Source organism: Somniosus microcephalus, chromosome 12 (genome assembly GCF_052327205.1).
Source record: "Somniosus microcephalus isolate GS21.2 chromosome 12, FLI_Smic_1.0, whole genome shotgun sequence".
Classification (NCBI taxonomy): domain Eukaryota; kingdom Metazoa; phylum Chordata; class Chondrichthyes; order Squaliformes; family Somniosidae; genus Somniosus; species Somniosus microcephalus.
Window position 1 is genome coordinate 153,059,991 of NC_140998.1, and position 17,685 is coordinate 153,077,675.

Consider the following 17,685-nt stretch of genomic DNA (forward strand, 5'->3'; position numbering starts at 1 on the left):
CAAGTCTATCGGTGGCACGGTTCACCCGTGGCTGTACGTGAAGGGAATCGCCAGGGCGGCCTTCACCAGTCAGGCCCTCCTCCTACTCCGACAGTAGACGGATGGACCGTTAAAACGCCTGCAAAAGAGTCATCAGAACAGCCGGTGGCTGCTCAAGTGTCCAGCAGTGGTCCAGTACTACCCTGTCCCCCAAAACATTTGCTGTAAGCTCAACTCCCCACCCACCCGCTACAAAGCTCACTGTAAACATAGCTGATTGGGACAAGTTGAAACCAGTAACTGGAGAAGATCCCTTCCAACACTGCAGGACAGCGCACTAAAAAAACACTTTCCAACAAACTAAGTTCATTTGGTTCGGGGGGTCAGGCTGACATTATTATTTACTTGGGACACAGATTTGAATCCAGCCCCTGCTCAATGATGGCCGTTGGATTCAGAGCCATTTGCCAGGCTGTCTGAATCTAGCTGAGGCTGGTGGAATGGGAATTTCCCTGCTTGAAGTGAGTTGGGCAGTCTCAGTAACGCAAGCTCGAGGAACGACAGCCCATCTTTCTTTTAGGTACTTTAGAGCCTTACGGTGTTAACTTTGAGATCAATAACTTTAGATCATAACCACCATCCCATTTTCACAAAAAGCAGATGCCCTGTAATGGTTCTGCTGTAACCATTTACACCTCCTCTGAACACATTTCTTTATTGTCCCATTACTACCCCCTTTTGCCTTGCACCATCATCCCTTTTGTCATTTAATCAGTCCTGCCATCCACCCCATCACAGACCTTCCCGTTTGTTCTTTCCTCCCCTTTCCCCGCTCAAAAACTGTTACATCTCTGACATCTTCCAGTTCTGACGAAAGGTCATCGACCTGAAACATTAACTCTGTTTCTCTCTCCACGATGCTGCCTGACCGGCTGAGTGTTTCCAGCACTTTGTTTTTATTTCAGATTTCCAGAATCTGCAATATTTTGCTTTAGTCTCAGTCTGGTCCTTACTAGGAGCAGGCCAACAGTCAGAAACCGCCCAGAATTCAGGACAAATCGTCACTCAACTGGCAGCAACCTGCATCGGTACAGTGGGGAGGAGGGGGGGTACTTTTCTGAGGCGCACTGCACTGTTGGGTGGTTGGATAGGGTGGGGACAGTGTAGACTTTCACTCTGACCCGTCGGTCGGTCTTTATTGCTGACATTGGTCGCTGGAAGTTTCAATGTGTTTCCCAGTGCCCACATCCTTCACCAGAAAAATAAATTAAAACAGGCAGATCATTGGTATTAAGGTGTCAGCTGTGGCTCAGTGGGTAGCACTCTCGCCCAACACTAGTTTTCCACTAGTCTTCAGCCCAGTGTTTTCCGATGATGCCCCTCTCCATCCTCACTGTTGTGTCACCTCCGAGCATTCCCACGGATCTGCCAGCTTATGTAGACGGCAGAAACCAATCAAAATCACAGGTAAAAAAAAAGACCTGCATTTATATCGCACATTTCACGACCTCAGAACATTCCAAATCACTTTACAGCCAATGAAGTACTTTTTTGAAGTGTAGTCACTGTTGTAATATCAGAAACACGGCAGCCAATTTGCAAGATCCCACGAACAGCAATATGAGGACCAGATAATTTTTTTAGTGATCTTGGTTGAGGGATAAATGTTGGCCAGGACACTGGGGAGAACTCCCCTGCTCTTCATCGAATAGTGCCGTGGGATCTTTTATGCCCGCCTGAAAGGGCAGACGGGACCTTGGTTTAATGTCTCATCTGAAAGACGGCACCCTCTGACAGTGCAACACTCCCTCAGTACTACAGTGGAGTGTCAGCCTGGCTTCTGTGCTCAAGTCTCTGGAATGGAACCCACAATCTTCTGACTCAGAGGTGAAAGTGTTGCTGACTGAACCATGGTTGACTCCAGTGTGTAGTGGTTATGGTGCTGGACTGGAAACCCAGTGGGTCATGATTGCAAAATCCCAATCGAAGTGGTGAAATTTGTGAGCTGGCACCAGGAAATGAAAAACGACCACGAAAGCTGCCAGCTTGTAAAGAAAATCCAACTGGTTCACTAATGGCCCTTCATGAAAGGTCACCCAACTCTTGATGCCCTCTGAGGTAGCCACTCTGTAGCACAAACAATCTCCGCAAAGCAAGGAGGTGACCCAGCACCACCTTCTCCCACTTTCTCAAGGTAAGGGTTGGGCATCAGATGCAGTCTTGCCCACATGCCGGTTTAGCTTTAAGGGGTGATGTCAGCCTCTGAGCCGACTGGTCCTGTGGTGGGCAGGAAGGATACAGACCCCCCCTTTTAGAAGAAGTTTGTGTTCTGGGTGCTGACTCCCAGCCCGGGTGCTGTTACTCTGTGGTTTTCACAGGCATTGATGCCACTTTAAACGACTGCGCTGGCAAGTCTTTCGATTGGTGTGAGACACGCTGCCGGGTCTCTGCAAGGAGCGGATCCTCGCCCCTGCTGCTGCTGCTGCTGCCAAGACCTTTGTTTTCATCCACAGGCGTCCACGTCCTGCTGAGTCTTTACCACCAGCAACACAGCTTGCACCATAACCTCAAGCCCATCACAACTGGCGGGGCTTCAGATACAGTAGTAGGTGGGTTCTGTCTTGTTGGCAGAATGCTCAGTCCTAGGTGGAATTTGGGGGGGTGGCGGCTTAGGAAAGGGAATGGGCCCAGAGAAGGGCCTTTCCCAACAGTGGACACCTTTACCAACAGACAACGCCATTCTCAACAGAAAAGGCTTATCCAACAGACCGCTCCTTTCCCAATAGAGAGCACCTTTCCCAACAGTTCGCTCCTTTCCCAATAGAGAGTACCTTTCCCAACAGAGGGCACCTTTCCCAACAGAGAGCACCTTTCCCATCAGTTCGCTCCTTTCCCAATAGAGAGCACCTTTCCCAACAGAGCGCGCCTTTCCCAATAGAGAGCACCTTTCCCAACAGAGCGCGCCTTTCTCAATAGAGAGTACCTTTCCCAACAGAGAGCACCTTTCCCAACAGAGAGCACCTTTCCCAACAGATACCTTTCCCAACAGAGGGTGCCTTTCCCAACAGCCTGCACTGTTCCAGTTTACTGCATGTGGACCAGCCTCAGCACCAACAGCACAAGGCAGCCTGCGACTTGCACACCCAGCTCACAATAGGTGGGTAGAGGTGATCTGTGAAGCATCAAAAAAAAAATCAAGTCTAATACTACTCGAGCGCTTAAATACAGAGAGCTGCAATAGAGAAGGTCCAGGCACAACAGTGATCCATGCACCATTTGAATCTTCCAAGTGGTTTGTCCTCTGCTAGCTTGGGCACAGGCTTGGTGCCTTCAGCCGCTCGTCAACGCGGGATCTCAGAGCAGGGTAGGACCTTGTGTAGTCCGCGTCATGGTAGGGAAATGTTTGCTGTCGATCTCCCACAGTTTTTTGCCCGAGAAGGTTGCGGGCAGTGAGTTGGGCGAGCTGGGCAACGAGTGGCAGCTGCTGTAGTTTATGTAGCTGGCAAGTATCAGCGTCAGCTCCAGGATCTGGGAACACAATAACAGTCAAAAGTGACGTGCGGGAATCACCAAAGTGCTTCTCAAAAAAGACTGGGGAGCCTGTGTGGGATCTCCTGGTCTCTTGCCGTAACTCTTGACGAGTGACCAGTGGAAAATTAGGCATAGGAGTAGGCCATTCAGCCCCTAGAGCCTGTCCTACTGTTTCATTAGATTGTGGCTGATCTGCATCTCAACTCCATTTTACCTTCTTAGCTCCATATCCCTTGATACCCTTACCCAGCAAAAATCTATCGATCTCAGTCATGACAATTTCAATTGTTCCAATAAACACAGCCTTTTGGGCGAGAGTTCCAGATTTCTACTATCCTTTGTGTGGAAACGTGCTTCCTGATTTTGCTCCTGAACGGTTTGCTTCTAACTTTAAGATTATGCCCCCTTTATTCTTGATTACCCCATCAGAGGAAATCTACTTTATTAAATCCTTTAAACACCTCGATCAGATCACCTCTCAATCTTCTATACTCAAGGAAATACAAGCCTAGTCTATGCAATCTGTCCTCGTAATTTAACCCTCTAAGCCCCGGTATCATTCTAATGAATCTTTGCTGCACCCCCGCCAAGGCCAATATATCCTTCCTGAGGTGTGGGGCCCCAAAGTGAGTGCAGTGCTCCAGAAGGGGTCTGTCCAAGGCTCTATACACCGGCAGCATCACTTCCTCCCCTTTATCTTCCAGCCCTCTTGAGCTCCCAGGGAAGCAACAGAAACATCCGTTTACACCGTTACCCAGGAATTTCCGCCAGTCTCGAGAACTTGGGGTCTTAAGCAGGATTTCCTGGCAGCAATATAAATAAAGTAGCTTTTAGCAGCCAGTTATGGTCTTTTGTAAATGAATCAGGAAGAGGTCAAGAAACAAACACAGAGATAAACAAGGGTAAACTCTCAGATCCTGCCCTCCCATTAGGGAGTCATGCAGATTGGAGACAGGGCGACAACATTGTAGCATTGCTACTCTAACCCTTTGAGCCTGGGATCACTGGACTTACTCTATAAAGACACCAACTGAGACAAGGGAATGAGCGAGAGACCTAAAGAGGCCAAGTCACGGTGAGATGGGGACAGCCAACACAGTGGCGTAGGTTCTCCATTAATCACACTGATGGTAACTCGGTTTAATGGGATACTGTGAGCAATATGATTGGAAAACCATGACCACTAAATTTATCTGATTGAGAAAAGCAGAAGCTCATCTGCCCCCAAATCCAAAATAGGATTGATTCTGAGGGGCTTGAGAGATCCAGTGATAGGCCATAGGGACTCCCATTCCGAGGGGGCTGAGAGATCTAGTGATAGGCCAGAGGGACTCCCATTCCGAGGGGGGCTGAGAGATCTAGTGATAGGCCAGAGGGACTCCCATTCCGAGGGGGCCGAGAGATCTAGTGATAGGCCATAGGGACTCCTATTCCAAGGGGGCTGAGAGATCTAGTGATAGGCCATAGGGACTCCCATTCCGAGGGGGGCTGAGAGATCTAGTGATAGGCCAGAGGGACTCCCATTCCGAGGGGGCTGAGAGATCTAGTGATAGGCCATAGGGACTCCCATTCCGAGGGGGTTGAGAGATCTAGTGATAGGCCATAGGGACTCCCATTCCGAGGGGGCTGAGAGATCTAGTGATAGGCCATAGGGACTCCCATTCCGAGAGGGTTGAGAGATCTAGTGATAGGCCATAGGGACTCCCATTCCAAGGGGGCTGAGAGATCTAGCAATAGGCCATAGGGACTCCCATTCCGAGGGGGCTGAGAGATCTAGTGATAGGCCAGAGGGACTCCCATTCCGAGGGGGCTGAGAGATCTAGTGATAGGCCAGAGGGACTCCCATTCCGAGGGGGTTGAGAGATCCAGTGATAGGCCAGAGGGACTCCCATTCCGAGAGGGTTGAGAGATCCAGTGATAGGCCAGAGGGACTCCCATTCCGAGGGGGGCTGAGAGATCTAGTGATAGGCCAGAGGGACTCCCATTCCGAGGGGGTTGAGAGATTTAGTGATAGGCCAGAGGAACTCCCATTCCGGGGGGGTTGAGAGATCTAGTGATAGGCCATAGGAACTCCCATTCCGAGGGGGCTGAGAGATCTAGTGATAGGCCAGAGGGACTCCCATTCCGAGGGGGTTGAGAGATTTAGTGATAGGCCATAGGAACTCCCATTCCGAGGGGGTTGAGAGATCTAGTGATAGGCCAGAGGAACTCCCATTCCGGGGGGGTTGAGAGATCTAGTGATAGGCCATAGGAACTCCCATTCCGAGGGGGTTGAGAGATCTAGCGATAGGCCATAGGGACTCCCAATCCAAGGCGGCCACTGCCTGCAGTATTCCAATGTTGGGCCGCCTACTGTAAGGAATGGAGGCTCTGGTGATAGGATATTGTGGGGGCTAGGCTATTATAGCTTTTGTTGTTATTGATTGATGCCAATACAAGACCTCCCTGAATTTTGTGATATTGGTTCATCACAAGTTATCAGGCTTCAAATGGAGGGAGCTGGTTTCTGGGACATCAGAAGCAGCACAACAAACTGAAAAGGAGTTTTGCTCTGAGGATTATATTTCACAGCTTGGCTTGGTTTCTGTAAGGTCATTCAAAATCAGTGGTTTCTCCCAGCCTCAAAAGCAATGAAGTTATGCTAAACCTTTACAAATCACTAGTTAGGCCTCGGATGGAATATTGTGTCCAATTCTGGGCACCACACCTTAGAAAGGACGTCAAGGCCTTGGAGAGAGTGCAGAGGGGATTTACTAGAATGGTCCAGGGATGAGGGATTTCAGTTATCTGGAGAGACTAAAGAAGCTGGAATTGTTCTCCTTAGCGCAGAGAAGGTTAAGGGGAGATTTAATAGAGGAGTTCAAAACTATGAAGGTTTTTGATAGAGTAGATAGGGAGAAACTGTTTCCACTGGCAGGAGGGTCGGTAACCAGTGGACACAGATTTAAGGTAATTGGCAAAAGAACCAGAAGGGAGATGAGAATTTATTTTATGCAGCGAGTTATGATGATCTGGAATTGGATAAATGCTTGAAAAGGAAATATTTGCAGGGCTATGGGGAGTGGGACTAATTGGAGAGCTCTTTCAAAGAGCCGGTATAAGCACGATGGGCCGAATGTCCTCCTTCTGTGTTGTAGGATTCTATGACTAGAGAGGTTGCTCTGATTCAGTAACAGAGTGAACAATCCAAAACTCCTTACCTTAGGCTTTGCCATAGCAAACACCAGTTTTTCAATGGTGGTCTTCGCTGGGCTCCCGTCCTTGGCTTTGCTGACTACAATCATAAAGTCATCGCGACAACCTCCAAACGTCATGACTGACAGGTAGGAGTAATTTATCACAAGACGCTGAGAGCAACACAAAGAAAACCTTGTCAGAAATGACCAGGCCCCTACAGGCCTGTTGCTCCATGGCAACAGGAAATTTAAAGTCACCTTAATAATAAATGTAAGCTTCCTATTTATTACATTCTCCTGTCAGTGAATAACGTGAGGGTATGGTAAAAGCCTTTATATGGAAGGAGTGATAGCAGACCAGTGTTTCATACTCCAGCACAGGGTAGGCCGATACTAAACTTGAACACTCTTTCCCCAGGTCAGAATGAATCTGATTTGAACAGGCCTACTCTCTAGGACCAGTTAGGCCTATACTAGATTTGAACAGGCCTACTCTTTAGGACCAGTTAGGCCTACACTAGATTTGAAAAGGCCTACTCTCCAGGCCAGGCGAGGCCTATACTAGATTTGAACAGGCCTACTCTCTAGGACCAGTTAGGCCTACACTAGATTTGAACAGGCCTACTCTCCAGGCCAGGCTAGGCCTACACCAGATTTGAACAGGCCTACTCTCCAGGACCGGCTAGGCCTACACTAGATTTGAACAGGCCTACTCTCCAGGCCAGGCTAGGCCTACACTAGATTTGAACAGGCCTACTCTCTAGGACCAGTTAGGCCTATACTAGATTTGAACAGGCCTACGCTCTAGGACCAGTTAGGCCTACACTAGATTTGAACAGGCCTACTCTCTAGGACTAGTTAGGCCTATACTAGATTTGAACAGGCCTACTCTCTAGGACCAGTTAGGCCTGCACTAGATTTGAACAGGCCTACTCTCCAGGCCAGGCTAGGCCTATACCAGATTTGAACAGGCCTACTCTCCAGGCCAGGCTAGGCCTACACTAGATTTGAACAGGCCTACTCTCTAGGACCAGTTAGGCCTACACTAGATTTGAACAGGCCTACTCTCTAGGACCAGTTAGGCCTATACTAGATTTGAACAGGCCTACTCTCTAGGACCAGTTAGGCCTACACTAGATTTGAACAGGCCTACTCTCCAGGCCAGGCTAGGCCTATACCAGATTTGAACAGGCCTACTCTCCAGGCCAGGCTAGGCCTACACTAGATTTGAACAGGCCTACTCTCTAGGACCAGTTAGGCCTATACTAGATTTGAACAGGCCTACTCTCTAGGACCAGTTAGGCCTACACTAGATTTGAACAGGCCTACTCTCCAGGCCAGGCTAGGCCTACACTAGATTTGAACAGGCCTACTCTCCAGGCCAGGCTAGGCCTATACCAGATTTGAACAGGCCTACTCTCCAGGCCAGGCTAGGCCTACACTAGATTTGAACAGGCCTACTCTCTAGGACCAGTTAGGCCTACACTAGATTTGAACAGGCCTACTCTCTAGGACCAGTTAGGCCTATACTAGATTTGAACAGGCCTACTCTCTAGGACCAGTTAGGCCTACACTAGATTTGAACAGGCCTACTCTCCAGGCCAGGCTAGGCCTATACCAGATTTGAACAGGCCTACTCTCCAGGCCAGGCTAGGCCTACACTAGATTTGAACAGGCCTACTCTCTAGGACCAGTTAGGCCTATACTAGATTTGAACAGGCCTACTCTCTAGGACCAGTTAGGCCTACACTAGATTTGAACAGGCCTACTCTCCAGGCCAGGCTAGGCCTACACTAGTTTGAACAGGCCTACTCTCCAGGCCAGGCTAGGCCTACACTAGATTTGAACAGGCCTACTCTCCAGGCCAGGCTAGGCCTATACCAGATTTGAACAGGCCTACTCTCCAGGCCAGGCTAGGCCTACACTAGATTTGAACAGGCCTACTCTCCAGGCCAGGCTAGGCCTATACCAGGTTTGAACAGGCCTACTCTCCAGGCCAGGCTAGGCCTATACCAGATTTGAACAGGCCTACTCTCCAGGCCAGGCTAGGCCTATACCAGATTTGAACAGGCCTACTCTCCAGGCCAGGCTAGGCCTATACCAGATTTGAACAGGCCTACTCTCCAGGCCAGGCTAGGCCTATACCAGATTTGAACAGGTCTACTCTCCAGGACCGGCTAGGCCTACACTAGATTTGAACAGGCCTACTCTCCAGGCCAGGCTAGGCCTGCACTAGATTTGAACAGGCCTACTCTCCAGGCCAGGCTAGGCCTACACTAGATTTGAACAGGCCTACTCTCCAGGCCAGGCTAGGCCTACACCAGATTTGAAAAGGCCTACTCTCCAGGCCAGGCTAGGCCTATACCAGATTTGAACAGGCCTACTCTCCAGGCCAGGCTAGGCCTATACCAGATTTGAACAGGCCTACTCTCCAGGCCAGGCTAGGCCTATACCAGATTTGAACAGGCCTACTCTCCAGGCCAGGCTAGGCCTATACCAGATTTGAACAGGCCTACTCTCCAGGCCAGGCTAGGCCTACACTAGATTTGAACAGGCCTACTCTCTAGGACCAGTTAGGCCTACACTAGATTTGAACAGGCCTACTCTCTAGGACCAGTTAGGCCTATACTAGATTTGAACAGGCCTACTCTCTAGGACCAGTTAGGCCTACACTAGATTTGAACAGGCCTACTCTCCAGGCCAGGCTAGGCCTATACCAGATTTGAACAGGCCTACTATCCAGGCCAGGCTAGGCCTACACTAGATTTGAACAGGCCTACTCTCTAGGACCAGTTAGGCCTATACTAGATTTGAACAGGCCTACTCTCTAGGACCAGTTAGGCCTACACTAGATTTGAACAGGCCTACTCTCCAGGCCAGGCTAGGCCTACACTAGTTTGAACAGGCCTACTCTCCAGGCCAGGCTAGGCCTACACCAGATTTGAACAGGCCTACTCTCCAGGCCAGGCTAGGCCTACACTAGATTTGAACAGGCCTACTCTCCAGGCCAGGCTAGGCCTATACCAGGTTTGAACAGGCCTACTCTCCAGGCCAGGCTAGGCCTATACCAGATTTGAACAGGCCTACTCTCCAGGCCAGGCTAGGCCTATACCAGATTTGAACAGGCCTACTCTCCAGGCCAGGCTAGGCCTATACCAGATTTGAACAGGCCTACTCTCCAGGCCAGGTTAGGCCTATACCAGATTTGAACAGGTCTACTCTCCAGGACCGGCTAGGCCTACACTAGATTTGAACAGGCCTACTCTCCAGGCCAGGCTAGGCCTACACTAGATTTGAACAGGCCTACTCTCCAGGCCAGGCTAGGCCTGCACTAGATTTGAACAGGCCTACTCTCCAGGCCAGGCTAGGCCTACACTAGATTTGAACAGGCCTACTCTCCAGGCCAGGCTAGGCCTACACCAGATTTGAAAAGGCCTACTCTCCAGGCCAGGCTAGGCCTATACCAGATTTGAACAGGCCTACTCTCCAGGCCAGGCTAGGCCTATACCAGATTTGAACAGGCCTACTCTCCAGGCCAGGCTAGGCCTATACCAGATTTGAACAGGCCTACTCTCCAGGCCAGGCTAGGCCTATACCAGATTTGAACAGGCCTACTCTCCAGGCCAGGCTAGGCCTATACCAGATTTGAACAGGTCTACTCTCCAGGACCGGCTAGGCCTACACTAGATTTGAACAGGCCTACTCTCTAGGACCAGTTAGGCCTATACTAGATTTGAACAGGCCTACTCTCTAGGACTAGTTAGGCCTATACTAGATTTGAACAGGCCTACTCTCTAGGACCAGTTAGGCCTGCACTAGATTTGAACAGGCCTACTCTCCAGGCCAGGCTAGGCCTATACCAGATTTGAACAGGCCTACTCTCCAGGCCAGGCTAGGCCTACACTAGATTTGAACAGGCCTACTCTCTAGGACCAGTTAGGCCTATACTAGATTTGAACAGGCCTACTCTTTAGGACCAGTTAGGCCTACACTAGATTTGAACAGGCCTACTCTCCAGGCCAGGCTAGGCCTATACTAGATTTGAACAGGCCTACTCTCTAGGACCAGTTAGGCCTACACTAGATTTGAACAGGCCTACTCTCCAGGCCAGGCTAGGCCTACACCAGATTTGAACAGGCCTACTGTCCAGGACCGGCTAGGCCTACACTAGATTTGAACAGGCCTACTCTCCAGGCCAGGCTAGGCCTACACTAGATTTGAACAGGCCTACTCTCTAGGACCAGTTAGGCCTATACTAGATTTGAACAGGCCTACGCTCTAGGACCAGTTAGGCCTACACTAGATTTGAACAGGCCTACTCTCTAGGACTAGTTAGGCCTATACTAGATTTGAACAGGCCTACTCTCTAGGACCAGTTAGGCCTGCACTAGATTTGAACAGGCCTACTCTCCAGGCCAGGCTAGGCCTATACCAGATTTGAACAGGCCTACTCTCCAGGCCAGGCTAGGCCTACACTAGATTTGAACAGGCCTACTCTCTAGGACCAGTTAGGCCTACACTAGATTTGAACAGGCCTACTCTCTAGGACCAGTTAGGCCTATACTAGATTTGAACAGGCCTACTCTCTAGGACCAGTTAGGTCTACACTAGATTTGAACAGGCCTACTCTCCAGGCCAGGCTAGGCCTATACCAGATTTGAACAGGCCTACTCTCCAGGCCAGGCTAGGCCTACACTAGATTTGAACAGGCCTACTCTCCAGGCCAGGCTAGGCCTATACCAGATTTGAACAGGCCTACTCTCCAGGCCAGGCTAGGCCTACACTAGATTTGAACAGGCCTACTCTCTAGGACCAGTTAGGCCTATACTAGATTTGAACAGGCCTACTCTCTAGGACCAGTTAGGCCTACACTAGATTTGAACAGGCCTACTCTCCAGGCCAGGCTAGGCCTACACTAGTTTGAACAGGCCTACTCTCCAGGCCAGGCTAGGCCTACACTAGATTTGAACAGGCCTACTCTCCAGGCCAGGCTAGGCCTATACCAGATTTGAAAAGGCCTACTCTCCAGGCCAAGCTAGGCCTATACCAGATTTGAACAGGCCTACTCTCCAGGCCAGGCTAGGCCTATACCAGATTTGAACAGGCCTACTCTCCAGGCCAGGCTAGGCCTATACCAGATTTGAACAGGCCTACTCTCCAGGACCGGCTAGGCCTACACTAGATTTGAACAGGCCTACTCTCCAGGCCAGGCTAGGCCTACACTAGATTTGAACAGACCTACTCTCCAGGCCAGGCTAGGCCTACACTAGATTTGAACAGGCCTACTCTCCAGGCCAGGCTAGGCCTACACTAGATTTGAACAGGCCTACTCTCCAGGCCAGGCTAGGCCTATACCAGATTTGAAAAGGCCTACTCTCCAGGCCAGGCTAGGCCTATACCAGATTTGAACAGGCCTACTCTCCAGGCCAGGCTAGGCCTATACCAGATTTGAACAGGCCTACTCTCCAGGCCAGGCTAGGCCTATACCAGATTTGAACAGGCCTACTCTCCAGGCCAGGCTAGACCTATACCAGATTTGAACGGGCCTACTCTCCAGGACCGGCTAGGCCTGCACTTGTATTAGGAATTCTGATAGGGGACCAATCAGTTAACCTGCAAGTAACTAAATCATAATTTTTGTGAGTGGCGATGTCTATTCCAGGTCATATCAGACAGTGAGATGGGCAAATTTTCCTCTTTACCACGGGTGTAAAGCATTGCCTGGGAAAATCAAAGAGGAGAATTGCGATAGGAGGATTGCGCACTCGTGGGAACGATGTACCACTGGTCTTATCACTCTTTCCCCAGGTCAGCATGTATCAGATTCAAACAGGCCCCTTGTCTCCCAAAGTGATGTCATACCATTGTGCTGCACTCCAGTATGTTGACACCATCTTCATTCACTGCCAACCACACGGGCTTCTCATCAAGAGGTGAAGGTACAATCGGCTGGAGAGATGAAAAGCAGAACAATGATTGGTTGGAGCCTCAAGAGGGCCAAAAAGCCTCGTTGGACACTGTGGAAAGAAATTATGAAAAGCAAACCCGAGGCGCATCATGTAGATCTTTCGTTGGGTTAGTAGCATGAAACCCATCATATGAGTCAAACTGACATGCGTATTATACCATTGGGCTAGTCTGGGGAAGTAGTGTCTGCTGGCACTTCTTCAAGTTGAAAAGTGGCTGCGATTTTGCTGTACTGGAGGATGGGAATGTCTACTCATTGATACTTTTCTGTGCACAAGTCTGGCTGTCAGAGAAAAATAAGAGAATGGGAAAGATGAGACAACAGAGGTCAATAGTGATAAAATCACTATTACCATAATAAAGTTATTGTTGCTATTTGAGTATCTTTATTACTGTAACACTGTAATTATCACTGGTTAGGCCTCATCCAGAGTATTGTGTCCAATTCTGGGCAACACACTTTAAGAAGATGTCAAGGCCTTAGAGAGGGTGCAAAGAAGATTTATGGTACCAGGGATGAGGGACTTCAGCTATGTGGAGAGACTGGAGAAGCTGGGGTTGTTCTCCTAGGACGTAATTGACAAAAGAAACAGAGGGGGAGATGAGGAGAAATCTTTTAACGCAACAAATTTATATGATCTGGAATGCACTGCCTGAAAGGGGGGTGGAAACAGATTCAATAGTAACTTTCAAAAGGGAATTGGATATTTATTTGAAAAGGAAAAAAATTGCAGGACCATGGGGAGTGGGACTAATTGGAGAGCTCTTTTAATGTACACTGGTTGGCATTATGGATGTGAGTTAATGCAGTAACATCCCATTCTGTTACAGTACTTAAGCAATGAGAACAGAAAGCATTGGGAGGTTAGATCTCGTATTGACTAGTAGCTGAACAAGGGGCTCAGCACTATTGCGGGGGAATTCGGATTGCTTATTCGGTTGTACATTAATGACAATGCAGCCCATTTTACACACACAGCTTGAGTGAGTTTTGAATAAAATGGCAGAAAAAATTAACTCCCACGAACTGAAGCTATTTTCAGGGGCAAAGAGTTTGAGGGGATTGCTACAGTGAGCATCATTGCCGGACCGGGAGCCAATGTAGGTCAGCGAGCACAGGGGTGAACGGGACTTGGTGCGAGTTAGGACATGGGCGGCAGAGTTTGGAGTGAGCTCAAGTTTATGGAGGGTGGAATGTGGGAGGCCAGCCAGGAGTGCGTTGGAATAGTCGAGTCTAGTGGTAACAAAGGTATGTTTGAGGGTTTCGGCAGCAGATGGGCTGAGGCAGGGATGGAGACGGGCGATGTTACAGAGGTGGAAGTATGTGGTCTTGGTGATGGAGAGGACCAATTATGAACGATTAGCCACTTAACTCCCTGCTCTACGGGGGAGAGTCCTGATGCTCTTGATGCAGTTTTCCTTCTACTTCTTGATTGCATCCCTCGTGACTTTCTTCTGGATTTTACCTTTGCGGTGAAGAGCTTTGCTCCAAAGAGCGGCCACTTCCGGGCTACCGTCAGGTAGATCCGCACGCAGTCAGCTCCGCTACACCCCCTCAGAAGCATCCATTTCGTAGCCAGCCTGTCTGCCAGTCGCCTGTTTGAATAGAGAGGACCAGCATTATATCGGAGAGCAGCACAGCAGTCATCATTTAAATAGTGCAGGCGTGGATTTGTATACATAAGGAACATCCCCAGCCTCACCCCTCCGCTTCTCATCTAATCTTCTCCCCATCTCTGTTAAAGCACCGACTCTTCCTGGGGAGCTAGGAATATAGGAACATTAGGAACAGGAGGAGGCCATTCAGCCCCTTGAGCCAGTTCCGCCATTCAATTAGATCATGGCTGATCTGCACCTCATCTCCATTTGCCCGCCTCCGTATCCCTGGATACCCTTGCATAACAAGAATCTTAGCATCTCAGTCTTGAAAGTTCCAATTGACCCCCAGCATCCATAGCCTTTAGGGGGAGAGAATTCCAGAATTTCACTAGCCCTTGTGTGAAGAAGTGCTTCCTGATTTCATTCCTGAACACCCTAGCTCTAATTTAAAGGTTACGCCCCCTTTTTCTGGATTCCTCCACCGGAGGAAATAGTTTCTCTCTACCCTACCGAATCCTTTTAACATTTTAAACACCTCAATCAGATCATCCCTCAATCTTCTATAGTCAAGGGAATACAAGCCAAGTCTACGCAACCTGTCCTCATAATTTAACCCTCTAAGCCTGTAGGTTTTTCCCTCGTGTTGGTTCTCTCACCACCTGCCGCAGGCCCAGACTGGCAGCTATGTCCTTCAGGACTCGGCCAGTAGTGGTGCTACCGAGCCACTCTTGGTGATGGACATTGAAGTCCCCCACCCAGAGTACATTCTGTGCTGCCCTCAGTGTTTCTTCCGAGTGGTGTTCAACATGGAGGAGTACTGATTCATCAGCTGAGGGAGGGCGGTAGGTGGTAAACAGCAGGAGGTTTCCTTGCCCCTGCTTGACCTGAAGCCATGAGAGTTCATGGGGTCCAGAGTCAATGTTCATGACTCCCAGGGCCACTCCTTCCCGACTGTATACCACTGTGCCGCCACCCCTGGTGGGTCTGTCCTGCTGGTGGGACAGGACATACCCAGGGATGGAGGAGTTTGGGACATTGGTTGAAAGTTATGATTCTGTGAGTATGACTATGTCAGGCTGTTGCTTGACTAGTCTGTGGGACAGCTCTCCCAATTTTGGCACAAGTCCCCAGATGTTAGTGAGGGCTTTGCAGGGTCGACTGGGCTGGGTGTGCCGTTGTCGTGTCCGAAGCCGGTGCCGAGGTCGATGCCGGGTGGTCCGTCCGGTTTTATTCTTCATATTGTTTCTTGTAGCAGTTTGTTACAACTGAGTGGCTTGCTAGGCCATTTCAGAGGGCAGTTAAGAGTCACATATAGGTCAGACCAGCAGATTTCCTTCCCTAAAGGACATTAGTGAACCAGATAGGTTTTTTATGACAATTCGATAGTTTCATGGTCACCATTACTGATACTAGCTTTTTATTCCAGATTTATTTAATTAATTGAATTCAAATTCCCCAGCTGCCGTGGTGGGATTTGAACTCACGTTTCCGGATCATTAGTCCAGGCCTCGGGATTATCTAAGTCATTAATAAATATAGTGAATAGTTAAGGCCCCAGCACAGAGCCTTGTGGGGCACCACTAGTCACTTCCTTCCAATTCGAGTAAACACCCATTATCCCTACTCTTTGTTTTCTACCGCCTAACCAATCACCTAACCAGGTGATTAATTTGCTTTCAACTCCATGAGCTTTCATTTTAACTAACAGTCTCTTTTAGCCCTTGCCTCACTTGGGCTTGAATCAGGCAAAGGCCACGGCCTAAAGGCATCACGTTACCCTTAGGCTACATTCTCATTATTGATTAAACTCGATAAAAGCAGAGAGCCCACTCGTGCAGTTAAACAGCACTCCTTGAAGGAAAAAGGAAGGCAAGGCCTACCTGAGCTGCTCGGGGCTGCAGCCTTGTCTGTAATGTTTGGGGTAGAATTTCTCCAGAACCTGCTGCAGAAACTGCTGCATCTTAGACTGGGAGCTGCCACCCGGACTGGAAGGGGCAGGGCGTGCCAGATCTCCATACTCCACCTGCAGGAACCACACATCGCATTACAAAACCCGAAATATCCACTCCCTCCACCACCGGTGCACCGTGGCTGCAGTGTGTACTATCTACAGGACGCATGGCAGCACCTCCCAAACCCGCAACCTCCACCATCTAGAAGGACAAGGGCAGCGGGCGCAAGGGAACACCACCACCGCCAAGTTCCCCTCCAAGTCACACACACTATCCCGACTTGGACAGATTTAAGATAATTGGCAAAACAACCAAGGGTGGGGGGGAGATGAGAGAGAAATGAAAGAGCAGGGGAGTGGGATTAATTGGATAGCTCTTTCGAAGAGCCGGCACAGGCACGATGGGCCCAATGGCCTCCTTCTGTGCTGTATGATTCTATGAGGGGGACTGATGTACTAGAATCAGCCCTCAAAACCACTGAACAAAGGAGGGGGGGAAAATAATCTACCAGGGTTCCTGATCCCAAGCATTGCCCAATGTCCCTTGTTGGAGAGTATGCACGTGCGGGTACCGGGTGAGGGCAGGAGTGCCCTCGGTTGCCATGTCACCTTCCACTATGGGCAAGGCCTTCAGGAAAGGAAGACAATGGGGGTAAAACAATGTACAGCTGCACTGCTAAAGCGTGGCTTATTTTCAATCCAGGAGATTTACTGCGAGTCAGCACATCACCAATGTTAACCAGTGGAGCTCCCTCACACGTACCAAGGCAATGGAATTCAGCTGTTCTGAGAATAAGATGTGGAAAATTAAAACCAGGGCCTCTGTGATATCACTGGACACTTCACACCAGGGGAGACACGAGAGAAAAGAGTGGGAGCAAAAACAGAACAGATGTGGGCATGAGGGAGAAAGGAACAGGACAGCATAAGAGAAAGAGAGGAGAGCATGAGAGAGTGATAGAGAGAGAGAGAGAGAGAGAGAGGAACTGGAGAACATGAGGGAGAGAGCATGAGAGAGAGGGAGAGAGAGGAACTGGAGAACATGAGGGAGAGAGAGCATGAGAGAGAGGGAGAGAGAGAGGAACTGGAGAACATGAGAGAGAGAGAGAGCGAGGGAGAGAGGGAGAGAGAGGAACGAGAACATGAGAGAGAGAGAGAGAGGGAGAGAGAGGAACTGGAGAACATGAGGGAGAGAAAGCATGAGAGAGAGGGAGAGAGAGGAACTGGAGAACATGAGAGAGAGAGAGCATGAGAGAGAGGGAGAGAGAGGAACTGGAGAACATGAGAGAGAGAGAGCATGAGAGAGAGAGGGAGAGAGAGGAACTGGAGAACACGAGGGAGAGAGCATGAGAGAGAGAGGGAGAGAGAGGAACTGGAGAACATGAGGGAGAGAGCATGAGAGAGAGGGAGAGAGAGGAACTGGAGAACATGAAAGAGAGAGAGCATGAGAGAGAGAGGGAGAGAGAGGAACTGGAGAACATG

General features: G+C 49.6%; 1 protein-coding gene across 1 annotated transcript in view; it reads right to left on the reverse strand.

Annotated features, from left to right (window-relative positions):
* Positions 1-67: 67 nt before the first annotated feature.
* The window catches only part of plekhh1 (pleckstrin homology, MyTH4 and FERM domain containing H1), a 338,941-nt gene continuing 321,323 nt past the window's right edge, over positions 68-17,685 (reverse strand). Inside the window, exons 25-29 of the mRNA XM_086003678.1 lie at positions 16,133-16,275; positions 14,120-14,249; positions 12,549-12,635; positions 6,711-6,857; positions 68-3,507 (exon numbers count right to left, since the gene is read on the reverse strand). Of these exons, the coding sequence (XP_085859804.1) occupies positions 3,334-3,507; positions 6,711-6,857; positions 12,549-12,635; positions 14,120-14,249; positions 16,133-16,275 (681 nt within the window). The 3' untranslated portion in view covers positions 68-3,333. The remainder of the gene's footprint in view (positions 3,508-6,710; positions 6,858-12,548; positions 12,636-14,119; positions 14,250-16,132; positions 16,276-17,685) is intronic.